The sequence below is a fragment of the Mesoplodon mirus genome, assembly GCF_964341445.2.
Source record: "Mesoplodon mirus genome assembly, chromosome: 5".
In the NCBI taxonomy this organism is placed as follows: Eukaryota; Metazoa; Chordata; class Mammalia; order Artiodactyla; family Ziphiidae; genus Mesoplodon; species Mesoplodon mirus.
The window spans coordinates 164,184,096-164,207,592 of record NC_138980.1 but is presented as its reverse complement, the minus strand read 5'-3'; the positions used below and the strand labels follow the sequence as shown (position 1 = coordinate 164,207,592).

Sequence of the window (23,497 nt, the reverse complement as noted above, 5' to 3'; positions counted from 1 at the left end):
TACTGGTAAAGGTTGCTCAAAAATATGAATGTTTCTAATGTCACTGCATTAGAAACTTAAAAATGTCACTTAAAATGATTAAAATGGTAAATTTTATGTTATGTATATTTTACCACAATAAAAAAATAATTTTACAAACTTTATTATTTTAATATAGTTGATGTGTAAAGCCTTTTATACTTATGTGAAAATAAATGCAATAAATACAGGCCTCTAAAGATTTATTATTTTGAAAATAATTTTTATTGTCAAAAACATAGATTTGGGCTTCCATGGTGGTGCAGTGGTTGATAGTCCACCTGCTGATGCAGGGGACACAGGTTCGTGTCCGGGAAGATCTCACATGCCACGGAGCAGCTAGGTCCGTGAGCCATGGCCACTGAGCCTGCGCATCTGGAGCCTGTGCTCTGCAACAGGAGAGGCCTGCATACCGCAAAAAAAACCCAAACAAACAAACAAACAAAAAAACATAGCTTTGCCTCAGAATCATTAAGGCAATTTTGAAAATATTTTGTGCACATTTATATTATTTAAAATGACTCCATACTGTTTCTTAATTTAAATTATTTATTTTTTTACAAAATTTTAGTAGACTTCGTAAATGTACTTCAAATATATAAAGTTTTCAAATTGCTATTCTTTATTGGGGAGATATTGTCATCTGTGTATGTTTGTGTGGGCAGGTGTGTATTTTCTTTGAAATATATTTTTGTCTGAAAATGATCCAATTTTCTGTTGCATGGTGAATCCATTATTTTCTTAGAGATATAAAGTTATAGAAACTTTTGCTATGTTTTTAACAGTGATAAAAATCTTTGTATAAATTTTGTTTTCATTGAAAACAAGGATAAAAATATGTATTTGTAGTTTGTGTAGAGTTGTCAACCTCAGTTCTGCCTTGAAGAACAGAATGTTGCTCCAGCTGTGTAAAACCCCTTCACGGATTTTCTCAACTCCAGAGAGCTGTCTCACCCAAAGTCACCATTTCTGAGGGAAGCTCATATCCAGAATCTGATGGAGGTAGAGGTGTAAGGGGTTAGCCATTTCAATGTAATGAAAGAAGATTCTGATGGGATATTTACACTCCAGAGACCCCATGAGGTGGGCTGAGGCCATAGGGCCTGCATAACTAACTCTCTCTTCATTCAATCAGAATTCTCACATCTCCCTTCCACAGGTGTTTATGCCAAAAAATCCTTATATGTGTTGTGAAAGGTTAAATTGTGCAACACCCAAAATATACACTGCTGAAATTTATACTAGTAAAATGTTGTCTGCATTTTTATCTAATCAGATCCAAAATTTAAAAACTATTGCTACAGAATATCTACAAAATATATGCTTGTGGTACTTTTGTGCTCCATATTTTTTTTTTTTTTTTTTTTTTTTTTTTGCGGTATGCGGGCCTCTCACTGTTGTGGCCTCCCCCGTTGCGGAGCACAGGCTCCGGATGAGCAGGCCCAGCGGCCATGGCTCACGGGCCCAGCCGCTCCGCGGCATATGGGATCCTCCCAGACCGGGGCACGAACCCGTATCCCCTGCATCGGCAGGCGGACTCTCAACCACTGCGCCACCAGGGAGGCCCTGTGCTCCATATTTTTAATCAAATTTGCTTTGGAACCATTTAAATGTTACCAATAAGGAAAAAAGCTACTTTTGTGAATGATTTGAAATAGTGTTGATTTTTCCAAAGGAAGTTATGATCTGACCAGACCCATGGTAGTGTGAGATTAAGAATTTATTAGCAGCTGCTGATTTTGAAGTCCTACTGACTTATTACCTATTTTAATAAAGATTTGTTCCTGACACAGCCTTTTTTAAAAGAAAGAAGAGAAACAGTGTCCATTAGCTCCTTCCTTCTCTTAGAAGTTGCAAATTACCCAAAATGGAATTCTGCATCAGTAAAGATCCAATTTAAGAGTTTTGGAGGAGAACCAATCTTTTCTCACTTTATTGTGGCTCTCATCATAATCAGCATCTCAGTGGTCAGTTGTGGGTTGTATTTGAAGGGTAAATATATTAATAATTTATATGCTTCAGCACATTTTACTAGTGAGATTCATGATGAACCTTGAAGTTGTAGAGACACAGTGAAAGATTTTAGGAAGTTGGACCAAAAAAAAAAAAAAAAAGATGTAAGTAATAAGAGAAACAGCTTCAATTAAACTAAGAAGAGATTAATTAATGTTAAAGGCCACAGGGGTCAGCAGTAAGAAAATGCCTCAGAGAAAAGAAGGAGTGAAGAATGACATGACGGAAAAATAAATTAATTTAAGTCAGAGGCCAGGAAAGCATTATTATTCAGTTCTGAGTCAAGGTCAGTATAAGATGAAAAAATTAAGAAGAAATTCTATGAGATCCATGAGAACTGAAGTTAAGACACTGGTTAGCAAGCAAGAAAGAAATTACGTTTATTGAGTATTTACAATATGCCAGAAAACATACTTAATATAGTCCATAAATTATTCTATTCAATTCTAGCAATACCTTCATGAAAAGAATGCTTCTGTACAGTGGTAAACTGGCAAAACATTAACAACTAACTCTCCAGGGGAAGGAGGCCTGATTTGTACTGTCTGACAAGTTCTGTGGTGTAAATACTACACCATACTCAATTTAAAGCTACCACCATGGCATTAACTGACATGGGAACACCCTGAAATATTTTAAATTGTCTCTTGCAAGCAGACATGAACTAGCTCCAGCACACTACTACTGTTATGTCTGGTTTAAAAATGAAAACACTAACACAAATCATAAATCCAGGCAAGCGTGGACTTAAATTTATGTAAAGCTTTTCTGATTCAAAGGTCCATGATATTTTTACTAAACTAGTCTTCAGGAAAAACAAAACAAAGCAAACAAAAAACTTGTTGTCTGGATGGCTTTGGGGAAGTCAATATTGTCCTAGCGCTGTGCCTGGGCTAGAAATTAAAATTAATTAAGAGCTTAAAAGGACCTGAGAAACCCAAGAAATGGAGTTCAAAGAATAAAATTATCTATCCTCTGGGCATCCAGAGTGGAGATTTTGAAACTTGCGTTACAACTTCCAGTTTAAAAATATCAATTTGTAGAGAAGATTTCCCTCTTCCTCTTCTTTAAAATACATAAAATAATTTAGGAGATCAATAAGAAAAAATGCTTGCTTTATCTTTGAGGAAACTAAGGAACTCCCTAAAGTTACCTATATGCCGTGAATTTTTAAAGGCAGAAAGAAAAGACAGAAAGAATACACGGAGCTGAGTATCTAAGAAAACTTTAGCAGAGTTGAATTTGACAAAATATTTAATATTACTTGGCAAGAAAAAATAATCAAGACCATTTTATTTAGAAAAAAGGTAATGGTTATGTGGGCTGATGACAGGGGTAAAGGGGATCAGTTTTGGCACAGAAATGGCAGGTAAAATGAATCAAGCAGGAAAGACATATTTGCAGGAAACTATGTTAGCATGAGACTGAAAGAGAAAAAAATTTATATTTTGAAAAGTCCAAGAGCCACTAATTTGAGCTGGCTGCAAAGAAGTATAAAATCAAACAAATGAAAGCCTTGCCTCTTATTCACACCACACTCACATTTAGTTCACATCATATTCACATTTACAGAGAATTCCTGTCTTGCACTCTTGCCTCTGTTTCCATATTACCTGTAAGTAACTGGACTAGGACAAACATTGTATTTTATAATTACTAAAAAGGGACCAGATTGGAATTTTTATAACTGTACTAGATTAAGAAAAAAAGAGCAAAAAATAGAATCAATAGATCAATACAAAAATTTCCTGGTTATCAGGAAATTACGATGAAACAGACATGAACTGTTTTCTTTTACAGCGTAAAACAATTTTTATGGAATTCCAAAATACCATACAGATAATGATTTATGTAGTAAGTTGTTTTAAACCATGTAAGAATGATGAGCACAGCATGCAGGATGAAAGCATGAACAGTTAAAAAAAAAATAACAAGAAAATGGCTTTCACACAATGAGTCCAAATATTGACCTAAGGTTTGATATAAGATAATCTAATAACAGAGGAAGGGGTTAAAATATAAACAGATAGGATTAATGGGGGGAAAAAGTGAGGAGAGTAAAATGAAATGAACAGAAAGGCAAAATTGGAAACAACAAAAGAGAAAGTAGAACTTGCTATAAACAGAGTAGATAAAAGAGAAGACTAGACCCAGAAGAGCAAGCAAAATGAGTTAGAAAGATAGAGCCAAAAAGATTTAGAGAGAATAGGCTGAAAAAGAAAAATCACATGATCATATCAATAGATGCACAAACACTTTTGACAAAATCCAGCACCCATTCATGTTAAAAATTTTAAGTACACAAAGAATAAAGGGGAAATTCAACTTGATAAAGAATATCTACAAAAAACCTACAGCTTACATCATACTTAAAGGTGAGAAACTTGAAGCCTTCCTACTAGGATCAGGTACAATGAGAGGATAACCCTCTCACCACTGCTTTTCAACATGATACTGGAAGTTTTATCTAGTGCAATAAGACAAGAGAAGGAAATAAAAGGTATACATATTGAGAAAGAAGAAATAAAACAGCCTTGTTTACAGATGACATGACCATCTATGTAGAAAATCTGAAAGATCAACAAAAAACCTCTTGGAACTTATAAGTGATTATAGCAAGGTTGCAGGATACATGGTTAATATACAGAAGTCAAGCATTGTCCTATATACAAGCAATGAACAAGTAAAATCTGAAAGTAAGAACACAATACCATTATATAGGACCCCTCAAAATGAAATACCTATGTATAAATCTAGAAAGGATGTACAAGATCTATATAAGAAAAACTACAAAATTCTGAAGAGTGAAATCAATTAAGAACTGAATAAATGAAGATAAATTCTATGTCAAGATGTCAGTTCTCCCCAACTTGATCTATGGATTCAGTGCAATCCCAATTAAAATCTCAGCATTTTGTGGATAATGACAACTGGATTCTAATAGTTATATAGAGAGGCAAAAGACCTAGAATAGCCAAAACAAAATTGAAGGAGAAGAATGATATTGGAGTACTGATACTACTCAACTTCACAACAATATAAAGTTACAGTAATCAGGACAGGGTGGCATTGGAGAAAGATTAGACAGATCAATGGAGCAGAATAAAGACCCCACAAATAGACTTATGTTTATATATTTAACTGGTCATTGATAAGGAGCAAAGGCAATACAGTGGAGCTAAGACAGTCATTACAGTAAGTGGTGCCGGAATAACTGGACATCCACATGCAAAAATTAATCCAGACACAAACTGACATCCTTCACGGAAACAAACTCAAAATGGATCACAGACTTCATTGCAAAATGCAAAACCATAAATCTCCTAGAAATTACATAGGAGAAAACCTAGATGACCTTGGATACGGTGATACCATTTTAGATACAATACCAAAGGCACATGTATGAAATAAATAAGTGACAAGCTGGACTCCATCAAAATTAAAAGCTTCTGCTCTGTGAAAGACAATGGCAATTGAATGAAAAGCCAGGCCACAGACCAGAAGAAAATATTTAGGAAAATGATTCCTCTATAAAAAGGACTATTATCCAAAATACAAAAAGAACACTTAAAAATCAACAATAAAAAAGCAAAAAAACACTTAATTATAAAATAGGTCAAAAACCTTAAGAGATACCTCATCAAAGAAGATATACAGATGGCAAATAAACATATGAAAAGAACCCCACATCCTACGTCATTGGGAAAATGCAAATTTAAATGACAATGATATATCACTACACACCTATTAGAATAACCAAAATCTAGGGCACTGACAATTCCCAATTTTTGATGAGGATGTGGAACAACAGGAACTCTCATATATTGCTAATGGGAATGCAAAATAGTATAGCCAGGTTGGAAGAGAATTTGTTGGTTTCTTACAAAACTAAAGACTCACCATTACGATCCAGCAATAACGCTCCTGGGTGTTTAATGAAATGAGTTGAAAACATGTTTACAAAGTACCTGGACATGGATGTTTATAAAAGCTTTTTCTATAATTGTCAAAACTCAGAAGCAACCAAGATATCCTTCAGTAGGTGAATGGATAAAACTGTGGTACATCTAGACAATGAAATATCATTCAGCACTAAAACAAAAAAAAAAAAAAAAAAAAAGAGCCATGAAACCATGAAAGTACACAGAAGAACCTTAAATGCATATTACTAAATGAAGTAAACCAACTTGAAAAGCTACATACTGTGTGATTCCAACTATATGACATTCTGGAAAAGATAAAACTATGGAGACAGTAAAAAGATTATTGGTTGTCAGGGTTAGGGGATGGGGAGGGATGATTAGGTAGAGTACAGAGGAAGTTTATGTCAGTGAAATAATCCCTATGATTCCATCATAATGATACATGTCATTATACTTTGCCCAAACACATAGCATGCACAACATGTACAGTGAACTGTAAAGTAAACTATGGACTTTGAGTGATTATGATGTATCATTGTAGGTTCATCACTTATAACAAATGCACCACTCTGGTGGGGGATCTTGATAACGGGGAGGGTATGCATGTGTAAAGGCAAGGGATATATGAAAAATATCTGTACCTTCCTCTCCATCTTTCTGTTAACTTAAAACTGTTCTGAACAAAGTCATGAAAAGCAATTTTAAATAAAAAGAGAACAAGTTATGAGAATAATTTTACAGAATATGCCATTTTAATCCAATAATCGTAGTGATTACGAGTAATGGCACAAATTGAAGTCTTCCACCCCTGATAGGATGAAATGAGAAGAACAATATCACTTGTGTGATTTCCTGCTGTAGATTCATAACCCAAATCTAATCATGAGGAATCCAGACACACACAAATTGAGGAACATTTCAGAAGATAAGCGGCCTGTAGTCTTCAAACGTGTCAGGATCATGAAATCAAAGAAATATTGAGAACTTTATCAGAAGGCAGAAAGAAGCCAAAGAGGCATGACAACTAAATGCAATGTATGATTGTTAACTGCCTTGTTTTTCTATGAAGGATGATATTGGGATAAGTGGCAAAATTTGAATGGGGTCTGAGATAGATGTTTATAATCCATCAATGTTAATTTCCTGATTTTGATGGTGTGTTTTGGTTATATAGGATAATATCTTTGTTTGAAGGAAATAAACACTAAATTATTTGGTTGTGGAATAAAATGATTTAGAGAGAAAATAAAAGAATGAAAGGAGTTGTTTCCAAGAAGAGATCAGAACAATGAGGGAAACAACTTAGAAGGAAAACGAAATAAATAATTTAACTTCATACAAATAATTAAATAATCTGTTTACAGATACATACTCAAATGGTAAAATACAACATATACTAGGGAAAATATATTTGCAACTCATAATAAAACTCATATGAAGAGACTCCATTTTCAGACATGGTAGAGAAGTTATTTGGAAAAACTTATGTTCAAAACAATTTAAAATGCTGGAGAGAATATAAACAACAGTTCCTTCAAAGTAATAAAGACAAGATGTCAGAATGAAATGCAACAGGAAGTAAAGACCTAGGTCAGTAAGTAGAACAGCAGATCGTAAAGTTGCGTTTTCTATGAGAATATGTTTATAGGAGAAAACTTGCTTTTCAGCTTTGTTGCACTTCTTGGGTAAGAGGTACACATATCAAGGCCAAAGATGTAGACTCAACATTCAAACATTAAACAACTAAAACAAGTTTCTCATGCTATGGAACTGGAGAGATAATTACCTTATTGTAAGCAAAACTAGAGGAATAAAGGAAAGAAAATACATAAGTAGTTAAAGGTAAAGAAAAAAAATAACTGGCCCTCGCCAGTAAGAAGCTGGCCCTCACCAATATTTTGAACCAGATTAAAAATCTGCAAGTAAACCAGAGAACCCTAAGATTCAAGATAAAACTTGAAAGCAGTCAGACAAAAAGGAGCTAAATATCTTCAAAGGAGAAGCAGATTGCCAGCTGATTTCTCAGTAACAACAATCCATTCATAATCCAGGGGACAGAGAAATGTTCCTTGATGTGGCTGTCACTCTCACATTCAATACCCACAAAAATTAACTTTTTAACACAAAGCCAAAAATATCCTCATATAAACAAAGCAGAAGATATCATCACCAGCATATATACGAATGAATATACTTATTTCATAACAAAGGCAAATGATCTCTAATTGAAAGTTGATATGTAAGAAGGAATAGTGAAGAAAATGTAAAATATGTGAATAAATCTGAACAAACAAGGAACATAAAAGACAATGACAGTATAAGTCATGTTGGAGGGGAATAGAGCTAAAATAGTCTGTGGTACTTTTACAAACCAGAATCCAGGTAACATTATAGATTAAGGGAACTCTATTTCACAGCAACAAACTTATAAAGCAGTATGAGATTTTGACAATTTAAAAAAATCATGTATATGATGAAAAGAATGTAGGCGTGAATCAAACTACTGTAATCTTTTTTTTATAAAATAAATGATTTAATTATCAATATTTCTAATCTTTTAAGTTACAGCACACTCAATAATATTAGTTTTACATTTTTTATTTCCTGTAAACTAATAGCAAGAATTAGAAGGGTTTTGGAGCTTTGACAAAAAAAAAAAAATTCTAAGGTAACAGAACAGTTTTAATTTTCCCCAATGGTTATTAAAATGATGTTGCATGGTTTCAGAATGCAAAGACATTTTTATGCTCCCATATGAACCCACGAAAAGAAGACTTTCTGTACTGTTACTCCTAAAGAAGACATTAACACATGCTCACCATACTTTTCTTGTCATGTAAAGGGCAGAAAGTAAATATGTTAACATTGAGGGCCACAAACAGCCTCTGCACCATATTCTTCCTCTTTTTCCTTTTTTTTCTTAAATCCAGTCTTAAAAACGTATACAAGTTCTCTTTAGACCAGGAGCTAAGAAGCCTTCTGAATTTAGCCTACCAGCTTATTTCAAAAAATATTTAACAGATGCCAAAAATACAATTTACAAAAACTAAGAAGGAAAGAGAACCTGAGTAGCCCTATAACCACTAAAGAAAATAAGTCAATAGCTAACGTCTCCTTTAATAAAACTATTGTATCAGAAGGTATTTTTAATGATTTTAGACAACATTCATGAAAGCATTAATTCAATTACACACACAAATTATATAAAGTAATAGAAAAAGTGGTAATATTTCCTATCTCATTTTATGTGACTATCATAACTTCTATGTCTAAATACAATAAAACGGTTAAAAGAGTTAAAAAAAAAAGTAATTTTACTGAGTGATATCTTGTATGAAAATGAATGATTTTATAAAAGTAGAAATTGTAAGCAAAGAAAGAGCAAGTGGAATACGATAATGTAAAGTTTTATATCATTACCAAGGTGAACACTTTCCAAATCTGCAACATAATGAAGGGAAAATAATCAGTTCATTATATGCATACATATATTTGACAATATTTCATATTCACTTATGATTAAAAAACATAAAACACTAGGATTAAAAAGAAATCCCTTAGTCTGATAAAAATACCTTGAAAAACAAACTTAAGAAACTTCACAATTAATGATAAAATGTTGAACATTAAAAAAAAAACTAAGAACAAAATAAAGAGGTCCCTCTCATATCATCTATTCAATATTCTATTAGAGTTTCTAATCAATGCAGAAAGACAAGTAAAAAAAAATGTTTGTTTTTCTTGATCCCACTCACACCCCACCCCCCAATCAGAGAGTGCTACAAACATCTGCTCCCTTTGCAGCAAGACTCTAATGCTGCCTGTGTGCACTTGCTCCAATTTCTCTCTCTCCACTCCCTCTGAAATCCACTGCAATAAGAATTCCAGGCCCACCACAGCACTGAAACCATAAACACCAAATTCACCTAGAATCTCCATGAAACTAAAGTCAGTAGTCAAATCAGAACTCTCTACCTCCTTGACTTAGCAGCTTTTGATTAAGTGAACACTCTGTTCTCCAAACATTTTCTTCACCTGTCTTCTAAGACACCCCCAGCTCTTAGATTCCCTTGCAGTTCAAGGAATATTCATTCTCAGTTGTATATGTTGGTCTTCTTTCCTCCCACATTATCCTCCACCTCACACATGTCTAAATGTGAGTTTGCTTATAAATACAGCCCTATTTCCACTTCTCACTACATTCACATTTTAATATCTAACAGTCCCACGACTTTAAATACCAACTATATGCTGATGGCTTCTAAGAGGTCCCATTTTAGTTTTCCTGAACTTGTATTTGGTCTGGCCAAAAAGTTCCGTCGGGTGTCTGTAACATCTAATGGAAAAACCTGAACGAACTTTTTGGCCAATGCAATACAATCTCAAAACACCCTTTATCTTAATACATCTGAAGAAGAACTCGAGCTCTTACTCCTAATGCTCTCTAAATAAAAACAATCCATTTTTCAGTTGCTCAGGCCAAAATGTTTTGAGTCATCTGGAACAATGCTTCCTAGCATCCATGCATGAGTACTACATAGATTTCTATTGTACCAACTTTAAAGCCAGAAGTCAGACTGATATTTTTAAAACTTATTTCATATAACGTCAGTCTTCTGCTAAAAATTCTACAATATCTTCCATCTTAGGGTAAAAGGCAAAATCCAATGTCTTGTGTATTATCCTTGGCTGCTGTTTCTTTCTTCCATCTTCAAAGCTTGTTACTTTAACCTCTGGATGCATTGTGACATCTATTTTTTTATTATTATTATTATTTTTGCGGTACGCGGGCCTCTCACTGTTGTGGCCTCTCCCGTTGCGGAGCACAGGCTCTGGACGCGCAGGCTCAGCGGCCATGGCTCACGGGCCCAGCCGCCCGGCGGCATGTGGGATCTTCCCAGACCGGGGCACGAACCCGCGTCCCCTGCATCGGCAGGCGGACTCTCAACCACTGCGCCACCAGGGAAGCCCCATGACATCTCTTTTTTTCTGACTTTAACCCCCTTGCCTCACTCCTATAGGGACCCATGTGATCAAATGGGAATTGCATAGGAAATCCAGGGTATAATCTCCCCCATCTCAAGATCCTCAATTTAATTACAGTGGCAATAGTCTCTTCTTGCTATTTAAAATAACATATAATGAATTCTGAGAATTAGGATGTGGATATCTTTGGGGCAATTATTTTGTCTACCACACTTTGTAGGACCTGGGCATCCTGTTATCTTTCTGCCCTTCCCTTCTACCACCTGTCCCTTGTCCCCTTTGCTCTAGGCGCATGTACCTCCCTGCCCTTTCTTGAATATTCATGAAGAATTTCCTGATTTAGAGCATTTGCAGTAACTATTTCTTCTTGATGCAAAAAACATTCCTCTAACAGCTGCTTAGTTACCCCTTTCACTTCCTCCAAATCCTTTGCTTAAATATCATCTTCTCAGCAAGAAAGTACTGACTACCACCACCTGCTCTGCTCCATTCTTCAATATTCCTTACCTTGCTTTCTCTCTTCTTTTCTGATAGTAAACTTCATCATCTAACATACCATAAGAGTAATATATTTATTATGTTTATCTTTATTTTTTTTGCATTTCCCACTAAAAATGTGAGCTTTGTGACACAGGGTGTGTTGTCTTTTACTCAGGGGTGTGACCTGGTAACCTAGAGAGTGCCTGAAAAATAATTGGTGCTCCACACCTATTATGGATTTGGGAATGAAGCAATCAGTAAGCAAAAAATAGATGACCTGAAGAAATAGTTGATAAAACACTTGAAAGACTTGTTCACAGAAATGAAAGTTCATTGTTATTTAGGAAAATGCAAATTAAATCACCAGTTTTGAAAAAAATTGTCTAAAAATATCAAGCTTGGGTCTATGTAGAACAGAGAAAATTCTCGTGTAATGCCAGGGAGAGTAGGTATTGTTTAAAACTTAGGAAACTAAAATGACAGTATTTGGGAAAATTGAAGCTAGGCACACACTAGAGATCGGGAATTTTATTCCTAATCATATACTCTGAAGCTATTCGATGTACTTAAGTATCAGGGTGCATGTACAGAAATGTTCACAGAAGCATTGTTAGTAAAGCCAAAGTAAGGGGAAGGGGCAACATCGTATCTCCATTATTGATAGAATGTATAACTAAATCCAAACATATTCACATAAAGAGATCCTCTGCACAAAAATATGGTTTAATTCCATAAAACTATTTGAACGAAAGAAGAAAGACACAAAAGAATATATGAACTGTGATTACACTCAATTTCAGAAACATTTAAAACTACAGCGTGTTGTTTATGAGTGGCTACATAGATGCTCAAACTATAAAGAAAGGCATTATTAACCCCAAATGAATCTTATTGCCACCTTTAGAAAGGAGAAATTATGTTGTTACTAACAGACCCACACAGAGAGTTTCTTAGGGTCCATGAGTTTTCCATTTCTTCACCTGCGTTGAGGTCACCCGATTTGATTTATACTTATTCATTAAAGTTTATATGTGTGTTTTATTCAACTTTCAGCATGTATTACATTTGAAAATGAAAAAAAAAAGAATTAAAGGTCAATTAATAAGGAGAACTTATGGATCAAAAGAAAAAAAACTAGATTATTAACAGAAAAATTGGTGAAGGATATAAACACTCATTTAAAGAAATGTGAAATGCTTTAAAAACATGAAAAAATGTTCATTTTCACTTAAAATAAGGGAAATATGTTTTCATTTACAAGATTGAAAAGCTATTAGAAATGATGATAATACAGAGATTGGATACAATGGTGGAGAAATACTTAACTTTCATGCCTTGCTGTTGGCATGATAAACTCAAACTGCATCAGTGGAGAGCAATTTAGCAATACCTATGAAAGTTTAAAATTTCCAAACTTTGCTTCAGCATTTCACTTCTAGTCATATTCCTAAAGGTATACCAGCACTCTGTGAAATAACATGTCATATTATTATATTACTAAATACTTTTTAAATGACTAAAGGTTCTTCAAAAGAAAAATCGTAAAACAAATTATGATACATCCATTGGAAAGAATACTATGCAGCTACTCATTTTTTTTTTTTTTTTACTGAAGGATATCTTTATGTCCTGAAATGGAATATGTCCTCAAGTTACATTTTTTAACTAAAACCAAACCAACCATGTTTTATAACATGGCATAAAGTACACTACCATTTATGTAAAAACAAAATCATAAATACTTATTAAAGAGTTCTATAATGTCTCTTGGAATATGTACAAAACTACAAAACAAAACAAAAACAAAACAGAAATGATAAATGCAGCTGTTTCTTAGGAGGAGAACTCTGGTTGCCTGAGGATCCTGGTGGGAGTTTTAGTTTTAACTATACACCTTATTTTGCCTTTTAAATTTTATTCAAAATACATGCATTATCAATTCCACATATAAATTAAATAATAAAAACATAACAACTACAAAAATAAATTTGACTTCTCTATGAAGTAGCAGAAATATTTCTGTTATATACGCAATTTTAGTTCTGTACTGATATCATTCAGAAAAGAAAATCAGCTAACTATCCATCATTGTACTACTTAAATAAGAATATAATTTCTTCTGGTGAAGCAACACATAATATTGATAAAATAAGAATATTACTATTAATAATGGTGCAATGAGGGGTAATGATGGTTAGTATATACTCTGGAGTCATAATTTCTGGGCTAGAATCCCATCTCTACAAGTTACTTGATTGGTGCCCTTAGACACCTAATTTAGACAAGAAGGACATATTTTCCTTACTTTTAAATAAGAAACAATAAAAAAAACGGTTGTTGGACTATTAAGTAAAAATAAATAAAATACATTTTAGAGGTATCATTATCAGGATATGTCAGGATGTTTCAGAATATTTTATATTATTTTTCGTTTAATTCTCACATCAAAAAAAAAAACTATATGTGATAGTTTTTACACTGTTATTTTGCTTCCAGAAGTATGTTAAATACTAGTAGGGAGCAAAGTGAGTTTTTTTCAACTTATTTCACTCCTGTTGGTGATTTAAGTGGGAATACTCTCTGTTTAGTAATTATGTATGATGCTGGCTGTCAGCTTAATAGACAAAATTTTTAATTTTAATTTTTACTAAGAGTGAGCTCACCTGTTGCACACATTCACATCCTCTCTTTCTGTCCATATAATAACGTCCCATCTCCAGCTCTTCATCATTTCAAGCTCTCTCTCACTCCTACTTATTTTGTCTTATTGATAACATGCCTATGAGAAACTGATGGGTTGCTTCCTTCTGGGCTAAACCAAAGCCATCTGACTCCCATTTACATCAGATTATTTCAACGGCTCTCTCCTTGGTCCACACTGATCTCTAAATTGCTACAACTTTCTTCTTGATGACTTTCCATCACTCAACAGGATTAGTCATTGATTCTTTGGAATTTTGTTCTCCTTTGGCCTCTATAATAGTCCTAGTCTTGCCTCTCTGACCCCCCACCCTTTTCTACTTCTTCTTGGATGTGCTCTATCTCTGCCTTTATGTTATTTGACTTACAATCATGTCCTTGACCTTTGCTTTATCTCTTTGCTGTCTCCCTTTGGAAGCTCAACTCTTAGGAATGCATGTATTCAGTTAGTTCATGATTCACAACTCTATCCCTCTGCTCTGTTGGACTCAGGATAACCCAACACATGCAAACTAGATTTGGGGCTAAGCTTTTGATGCTGGTTTGTATATACTGACAGAATTGGTATCAAGGAAAATTGAAAAATTCAGTGGTCTTGGAGTTTTGGGGGGTATTTGGAAGACACAACACTGAACTGAGGAGTTCACTAATGGAAATTAAGCTAAACATCAGCCAAAATAAGAAATGTTCCTTTAGATAAAGGCTATAATAGTACACATTCTTACAGCTCAATTTCCTACTTGGTAAAACAATTTTAATCCTGGGCTGAGATTTAAGACCTTCATTTAAAATTTTAAATTTAATAGTTTTATGTAATCTATAAATGCTTAAAGTACAGCTTTAAAAGTGAGGTTAGTGAAAGAATTTTACTAAAGAGAGAGTCTGAAATTTGCATAAAGTGCTTTTCGTCTTGTTGATTAGAGTTCTAAGGAGAGAACCAAAGGTTTGTATATTATATCCCAACAAAATCACTGTTCCCTTCTCTAAACTTAGTCCATCTTCCTGGCAACTTTTATGTTTTATTTATTTTAACTTTTATTTACAATTACCAGGAGCTATGGAATGCAGTTACCCAATTAGCAACACAATAATAATACCACCAACAAGAATATTAATAATGATAATAATAAAAAATTAAGATTAAATAATATTCTTTGATAAAACAAAAGTAGAAATTTAACTACATTTTGTGAATATTTAATAATTCACTTCAGAAAATTTATTGAAGTGCTGCCTCCTTTTCTATTCATGCTTTCATAAGAAACAACTGAGAATTTGAATATTTGAACATATTCTAAGTATGAGACATTGATGAGCAAACATAATAACATACATCTACTTTCATTTTCTTTACTGAAAAGAACATTATTCTTTAGTACAAAGGGGACAAAATTTAATTGAATATATAATTGTATATTGTCTCCAAGAAATAAAATAAGAGGTCTTTGGTAGAAATTCATAATACCATAATAATAATTTACCATGCTTCATGCCCATTACACACTCACCTGTTACTGATAAATTATATTAAGATATTTTTTGCAGAGCAAATTTTTATGACATTTCAATACATTTTTCATCTACAGAGATTTCTCTCGAGCTTTACCTAAAAGTCTGGCTCAATTTTCACATAATCTTCATTCAGAGATGATTGTATTTCTTAAAAGTTCTATATTTGAAAAATGATGGGTTAAATTGTAGATTTAGTATTTTTGAACTTTAATATTTTTAAATAATAGGTAAAATTTTTAAAAGCTTATTCATCACAGAAAAAGTCTTTGAGTTGTTTTTTTTTATTATTAGCAATTATTATCATCAAAGTCCTTTCATCTACTTCCAACTATTACTACTCTATGTGATTTAATTGGCCTAAAACCACAGAAATAATACTTTTTAGAAAATAAATTCATAATTATATCTTATCTAAAACATAATCCAATAAAACTAAATTCAAGGGACATAACATAGGGAGGTAGATTTTAAAAGATGTTGTGTGAGAAACTGAAGCAGGAGGAAAAAGAGATGAAGAAGCCTTCTGTGTGGAAGGGATTATAAAATGGTGAGTACAAGACAGGGATATAAAAAAATAAGACTATGATGGGAAAGAAAAGATGGAAACAGCATCTCTGGGTTACTAATTCAAGAGTGAAAAAAGAATGGAAGTGTGGACTTCCCACAAATCACTAGAGTACAGTAAGGGCAGTGAGTGTGGTAAATGTGTTTAGGTGGTGCAGGTGTACTGTTGTTTCATGAAGGTTATACAGTGACAACACATTATGCAAATAACTTCATGGAAGAGTTTAGTAAACATATGTTATCACTACTACCAGTAAGAACTTTTAAGTAAAAAAATGATTGCAGTTATTTATATATGAGTATCCTATACTTAATTCCATTTATCTTTTTAAAAAGAGTTCAATATTTGACACTTTGCTTAACAATGCTAACAAGAAGTCTATTTCCCATTAGTTTAAACTGAAAAAATAGAATGCTTACACATTAAACCCAAATTCAAAATTAATTTCCTAAAAACGTTACTAAAACATAGCAAAATCTCTATATATGAATAACACGCTATAATGTTAGTACAGAAAACGCTTAAACCAGTGTTACTTGATCACTTACAGGTTAACATGAATTAGCAAGGCTTCCTGAAGGGCTTACAAAATCTTAGATGCACATTCTTTTTTACAGCCTCTGTTAGTTTCAAAACATCTATGGGTGGCTCTGATGTTCTACCAAGTGTATCTGGAATGCAACTTAACTTAAGATCTTCCTGAATACTGCTTTGTTAAAATGTTATAGTGAGCTTTGAGGAGGTGAGCATATTTTTCCAATACAACCTCTGGCTGAAACATTGAGAGATACATACATTGTATGCATTCTGAGAGTTAAAAACCAAGAGGTGGTCTCCTTGGAAAACATAATCAGGGTTCTGCAGGACATGCCTCTATTTAAAAATGCTTTAATTACCTCTTGCTTGAGGATTAGTAGAAAAAGACTTTATAAATTCTAATTCAGGATCATCTTTTTTGTGTTGTGGTCTTTACCTATCAGGGAAATAATGTCTATATTCACCACAAAAGTCCAAATGTCTCCTCATCAGGAAGGTCTTTATTAATCATTTAATCTAAAGGACTTTCTGTTGATGTCTATCAAATCATCCTGATTTATTTTCTTTTAGGACATTTTCTAACTAAAATCATTCACTGTATTAATTTGTTTTGTGCTCAGTCCTTTTATGGTTGTCATTAATAGGGTTCAAATAAGAAATAACTATATACCAAGGCCTCTCCTACTCCCATCTCACCACTAAAGCAAGCCTATATGTTTGTGTGTGTGTGTGTGTGTGTGTGTGCTTATGTAGATTCTCTTCATCATATTTGTATTTAAAAAAAGTTACCTGGAAACATTTAGTCTCAACAACATTACAGTTTTTACAATGTCCCAGAGAGTGTTCCCAGCTCTCTAAACTCTAATAAAACATAAAGTTCTTCCATGAGTTCACTTGAGATTTCCTTCCCCTGTAGGAAAATTGCAGTGGGGAGGTCAGGACAGCTTCTTCTATCTTAGTTCCAACTACTCCTTCCCTTATTGCAACCAGGTTTGACTTGATTGTACCCATATTATTATGGGCAAAATGCATACAGTCTAATATGGTGGGCACAGTTGGTATTGCCAGACTTTGTGAATGTTTAAAGTTAAGTTATTCTCTCATGATTAATGTTTTTTTTTCAGTTTCTGGAAGTTATCTCTTCTAGAAATTTCCAAGAATCACTTCATTATAAAGCATTGTGCATTAAAAAACTCTTCTGAATAAATAAATAAATAAATAAATAAATAAATAAATAAGAACTTGACTCTCCAGTTTCAACATTTAATAACACACAGATTCGTGTAATACGAATCCTCAAACTATTTTATTTCCACCTATTTACAAGTACTGCAGAAATGAAACATGTCAGTATTTGGCACTTCCTGTTTTGTTTGAGGCTTTGGGGGTATGTGCTGTGTCTGAGACAAAAAGAGTCCCATAACCTCCTGTTATCCTTACTTATTATTCTCTCCTTCTCTTAAAGGCAGATATTTTGTGAGTAGAGAAATTATATTTTCACCACCGTACTTAATATCAGAGTAGTACCTGAGTAGTAAAAGGTCTTCTAGGTATTTGTTGACAGAATGAATAAATAATTCATTCATAGTGGGTGTGTGCAGCTCACAAGTCTACAGAGAAGAATGACCAAGAGACTGGAGCCAAACATATGCTTTAAGGATTAGACAGAATATGAATAGGAAAGCAGGTCTTGAGATAAATCCAAGTTAGGGAAAGCAAATTCTTACAGCAACTCCGAAGGGAAAAAACATGATGATAATTGAGAGCATATTCAGAAACAAGAACCCAGAAAGAAGTAAAATAAAGACTGAGCTGTTTAGGAAATGTAAAAGACTCTAGCAAACCAAGGAAGTTGAGGACAGGGCTTATCAGTCTCAGCACTATTGACATTTAGGTGGTCTGCCCTATACATTGTAGGATTTTTAGCAGCATCCCTGGTCCCTGCCAGCTTACGGCCAGTAGCAACCCCCTCTACCTAGTTGTGAAAACAAATAATGTCTCCATATATAGATGAATTTCCCCTGGATGGCAAAATAACCCCCAGTTAGAATCATTAATTTAGGGTATTTTGAACTCATCATGCTCATTAAGGGTCCATGAGGGCAAATAAGACAGTACTAAAGGTATAGAGTTGAGATAGACCAAAAAATATATGGCTCATTCTATCATTTTCAATCATGGAACAGGTTAGAGTAAGAAAATGAAATATTTAATAGTGAATTGAAATATTGAAAAGTCAAATGACCAGCAAGATACTTGTGCAACTAAAAGCAGTTGGTTCCAAAGAGAAAAACCTGTTAGGGACAGGGAGAAAGTTTCTATTGGATACTCAGGAAGTGAGATGAAGGTTCATATTGGGTCATAAACTATGGGAGGACAAAGCCATGGTAGACTATGGGGAACCGTGTATACCTTGGTAGAGGTGAGCTTAAGTAATCATCTAAGGACAGAAGAACTATAAATACCTACAGTATTCTTAATCTGCTAAAATAGAGAGCAACACTATTGCTCTAGCTCTTTGAAGCCATCATTTCTTCAGGAAAAAGGATATGAAATTAAGAAATAATTAAACGTGGTTTCTGTTTTTCAAGAATGCTAAACAATTGAAAACCCAACAGGACTTACAGACAACAATATCATATGATATCAATTATACCTGTAATCTAAAACATGATACAAATTAACTTATGTACGAAAAATAAATAGACTCACAGACATTGGAAAAAAAAAAAAAACTTATGGTTACCAAAGGGGAAAGGAGGAGGGGAGGGATAAATTAGTAGTTAGGGATTAACATATACACACCACTATATATAAAATACATAACCAACAAGGACCTACTGTATAGCACAGGGAATTATACTCAAAATTTTGTGTATATATATATATATATATATATATATATATATATATATATATATATATATATAATGACTGACATGATCATACTATAGATGAGAAAATGAAGGCTAAAAGAAGTTAATTGATTTAACCACTGAAAGCAAAAACAGTGGCAGAAACAAGTTTCCATATAGGTATTCTGATTGGCAGTTATATGCTTTTCCTAAGCTTTCCTCCACTTAAATCCAATGAGAAGTAAGGGGATTTTCCCTTTGCTTCAACCCCTTAAGCAGTAATGGGTTTTTATCTAAGAAATTATATGCCATCCATTCTTTGTAGGATTTATTGGCTAATTGTTTGGTATTTTAAAAATTCTCCCCCTCTTCACGATTGTGCTTTTCAGTCTAGTCCTCACTCAACCAGTGTACTTCTTTCCATTGTTCCTACTCTGAGCTCCCACCATGTTTCCACAACAATGGAGAGTTTATCATTGTCTTCCCATACGTCTAGTAATTGGGACATGTATTACTCCTACCTGTGAACTAACCTAGAGACATTGAATCTCTCAGCATAAATATCACATGCCTACTTTAAATGAAGTAAAAACTGAAAGTAGAATTGCTGAAAGGATGAATATGTAATAAATTTATTATAAGTAATGTTGGAAAGAATATCCAGGGATTTTAAAATTTTTTATACTTCATGAAGAAAATATATCTTAGCCCCCAATTATATTCATTAAAATGCATGTTTATAAAAATATTCTATATCTCATAACTGCCTTTTTGCATATACAAATCTATATGTTTAAAAAAAATCTATATGTTTACTTCTAAAATAAGATCTTTAATTGTATAAGTAATTAATGCAATATAAATACTTAATAAAAAGTAACACACATATGTACTACAGACAAGGGAAATTTAAAAATAACTATTTCACAGGTCATGACATGAATAAATGATAGAAATACAAAATTGACTTGAAATACAAGCGAAAAAAACAGATGCTTTGGGTATTAGAAGTAAACTCAGAGCTACAGCATCTAAAATATGTCTGTTGATCTGGTAGTTCAGGACACACTTATAGAAGAAACTGGTGAACACATTCCATAAATTCCTTATGCCTCTCCTCATTAAAGAGTTTTCTGGCTTGCTTTTGTAGAGCAGAGTAAGGAAGAATAAAATTTGAGCTGCATATCAAGATGCATGTATCTTAAGTATTTACCAGCTTTAATAGCCCACAGTAATTTAAACTCTACATTAGTTTTCCCTACCAAAGAGCTAAGTGGTACCAGATGACTCTGGGAATTCAGTTCAATACAACTCGGGTTAATTCAACCAACTAAATATTAAAATCTACTCTAAGAGCTAGAAACAAAGAGAGATACAAAGTAAAATTCTTGATTTCAAGTTATTGATATTCTTTGGGGAAAGAACAAATGAAAGTACATAGAAGTACCTTGATTATCACAACAGAGTACATAATGCAATGATAATTCAATTTACCAACATTTATTAAATCCTCATTAAGGACTAGGTGAAGGAAAATCTATGCAAATAAACAAATAACTGCTATGTCCAGGAAGAGCCAAATGAAACTATTTATAGTTTCTATGGCTCAGATTTCAGTTATTATATTTTCATGTGGTTGGTTTCATAAACTGAAAGTTGCCTATTGCAGCAACCATAAAATTTACCTTAACCCTCTGAGCTCAGGAATTCTATCAGATGACCCTGTGATAAGTCCACTACTGCATGTTTTCTGGTAAAATTGCTTAGGTTGCTGGCTTTTTACTTCACCTTACAGTCAATATGACAGTTAATCTTTAATGCTATCTTTCTCATACGGCCAGACATTTTTTTTAAAAACTGAAATAACTGGAACATGAAAAAACATATCAAAGTGTTTTAAAAATCAATGAACATGTATTTTCTCAAAAATAGTTCTTCTTAGAAGACAAAAACTTTAAAAGCCCAGTTTTAATTATGTGAAAGAAACTATTAAAGTTGAGGTTGATGCAAAAGTCGCCAACACAATCATGGATCTATCATAATTTTTTACTGTTGACATGTGATATATGAACACGTGATTGTATCTGCTTTCCTTTTGTGTGTTTAGCTTTTTTTTTCTTTGATATAGTTTCATAAACTGTCCATAAAAATAACACTATTAAAATTATTTTTTCTTTAAGATATTAACTAATTTCGATTAGATTCAGATAGTGCCAAGAAAGAAAACTGGAAATTAATACAATCTAGTGTATAAAAGCATCCATTGTAACTTTTATGTCATATTTGTCCTTCCAGTCCTAACCAACGCTCATTTTCCTCACTATCTTTTATAACTGAATAGCATGAAATCTCCTCATGTCATCATATCCCGACAGGTAAACTACTTTTTCCTGCCTGTCTTCCCATTTATTCTTCCCTTATTTAAATGTACCCATGGTAGGACTTTAGAAAAATAAGTAACGCTCATATCTGGAATAAGTTTTCTTATAAGTAAGCATATTTTTTACCTTACGTCATATTTTTAATGACATTTGGTTTCTTATTCTGTAGAACATTAAACAACTTTTAAATATATCTTTTCTTCCTCACTGAAGTCAATGCAATGCAAAATATGTATAGGTATATATATAGGTATTATATACATGCATTGTTATTTTAAATACTAGATTGCCAGATAGTTTTCTCATGATCATTGATTTCTAACTACAAATTCTGAAATTGCAATTTTTAGTACCTCTTTAATACATGAGGTAGTAGGCAGAATTAATTCTAGTAAATGAATTCATATATTTATAATGCTATATTCATTACATAGTTTTTCAAATTCTAATTTGTATTCCATAAACAAAAACTGCTTTAAGGATATTTAGAGAATCAAATTTGTAAGAATGGCAATCTTGATAACTTTCAAATTTTCTTTATGAGACATATGAAAAACTGGAATGTAAATATTTGCCATTTCAACACAGACTTACCTTGCCTACGTATTGATAATCAGATCCTGTATATTCCTCCAGTAAGAAAAATTGATTCCACATCCAACCACGCTTTTGACGGTGCAGAATTTTGCCATCACTTCTAGGCACTCGTGCACCTAAAATTCTTTTCTGGGGCACAGAAGTCCTTCTGAACATTATCTCTGGAGAACAGAAATGTGGCAGGCATACCCAGAGTAGAAACAGTAGCAAAAATTGATATATTGTCATAGTTCACTTCTTGACAATTCCCAACGTGGATGAAGAAAAAGCAGTCCTATATTATTGGGTTGAATTTTATTGTGTTTCAACTCGTTTCCAGCATTTCATCAACGTTTTGGGCATGTTTCCAAAAGCTTCAAACAAATAAACAAATAAAAAAAAGTCAGTTGACAACATTATGAATGTTACCTGTCACTTTAAATTTAACATAACAAATATTAATTAATAATAGTAACCAAAATATTTGCTTCCTCTCTTTTACATAAAATAATTATTAGTTTGGAAACACTACTTACCTAGTAACATGTCTACAATTTAAGAAAAGATAATTGTAAATAATTTCTTTCAAACAAATTCTAAAGAAAGGACATATTTAGCTTTTATTTATTTTTTTCTTTCAGCACTTTACCAGTTTTCAGGAATTATAACCCCTATATAGAATGGACATGTAGTTAATTTTGCATGTCAACATTTCCAGAGTAACTTAACATAATTAAAATTTTGAAAATAAATTAGTGATTTTAATAAACTACAGGAACTATGCAACTGTTATGCAGTGTAATGATATTTAAATGATTTTTAAACAGCAGCACAGTTTCTTCAAATTTAATCCAGCTCAAAGGTAAAAGTAAAGCCAAAAACAAAGCCAAAAAAAACGTAGTGTCTTCAGCTGAAGACCTCTCCTCTTAGGTCCTCTTAGGTCAGTCTGTG

General features: G+C 33.1%; 1 protein-coding gene across 2 annotated transcripts in view; it reads right to left on the bottom strand.

Annotated features, from left to right (window-relative positions):
- Nucleotides 1–22,795, bottom strand: part of LOC309805858 (cadherin-10) — a gene marked incomplete at both ends in the record, with an annotated part of 118,204 nt that extends 95,409 nt beyond the window's left edge. For both annotated transcript variants that reach the window (XM_082624164.1, XM_082624165.1), the window contains one exon: nucleotides 22,565–22,795. In XM_082624164.1, coding sequence (XP_082480290.1) covers nucleotides 22,565–22,795 — 231 coding nt within the window. The remainder of the gene's footprint in view (nucleotides 1–22,564) is intronic.
- Nucleotides 22,796–23,497: the final 702 nt, after the last annotated feature.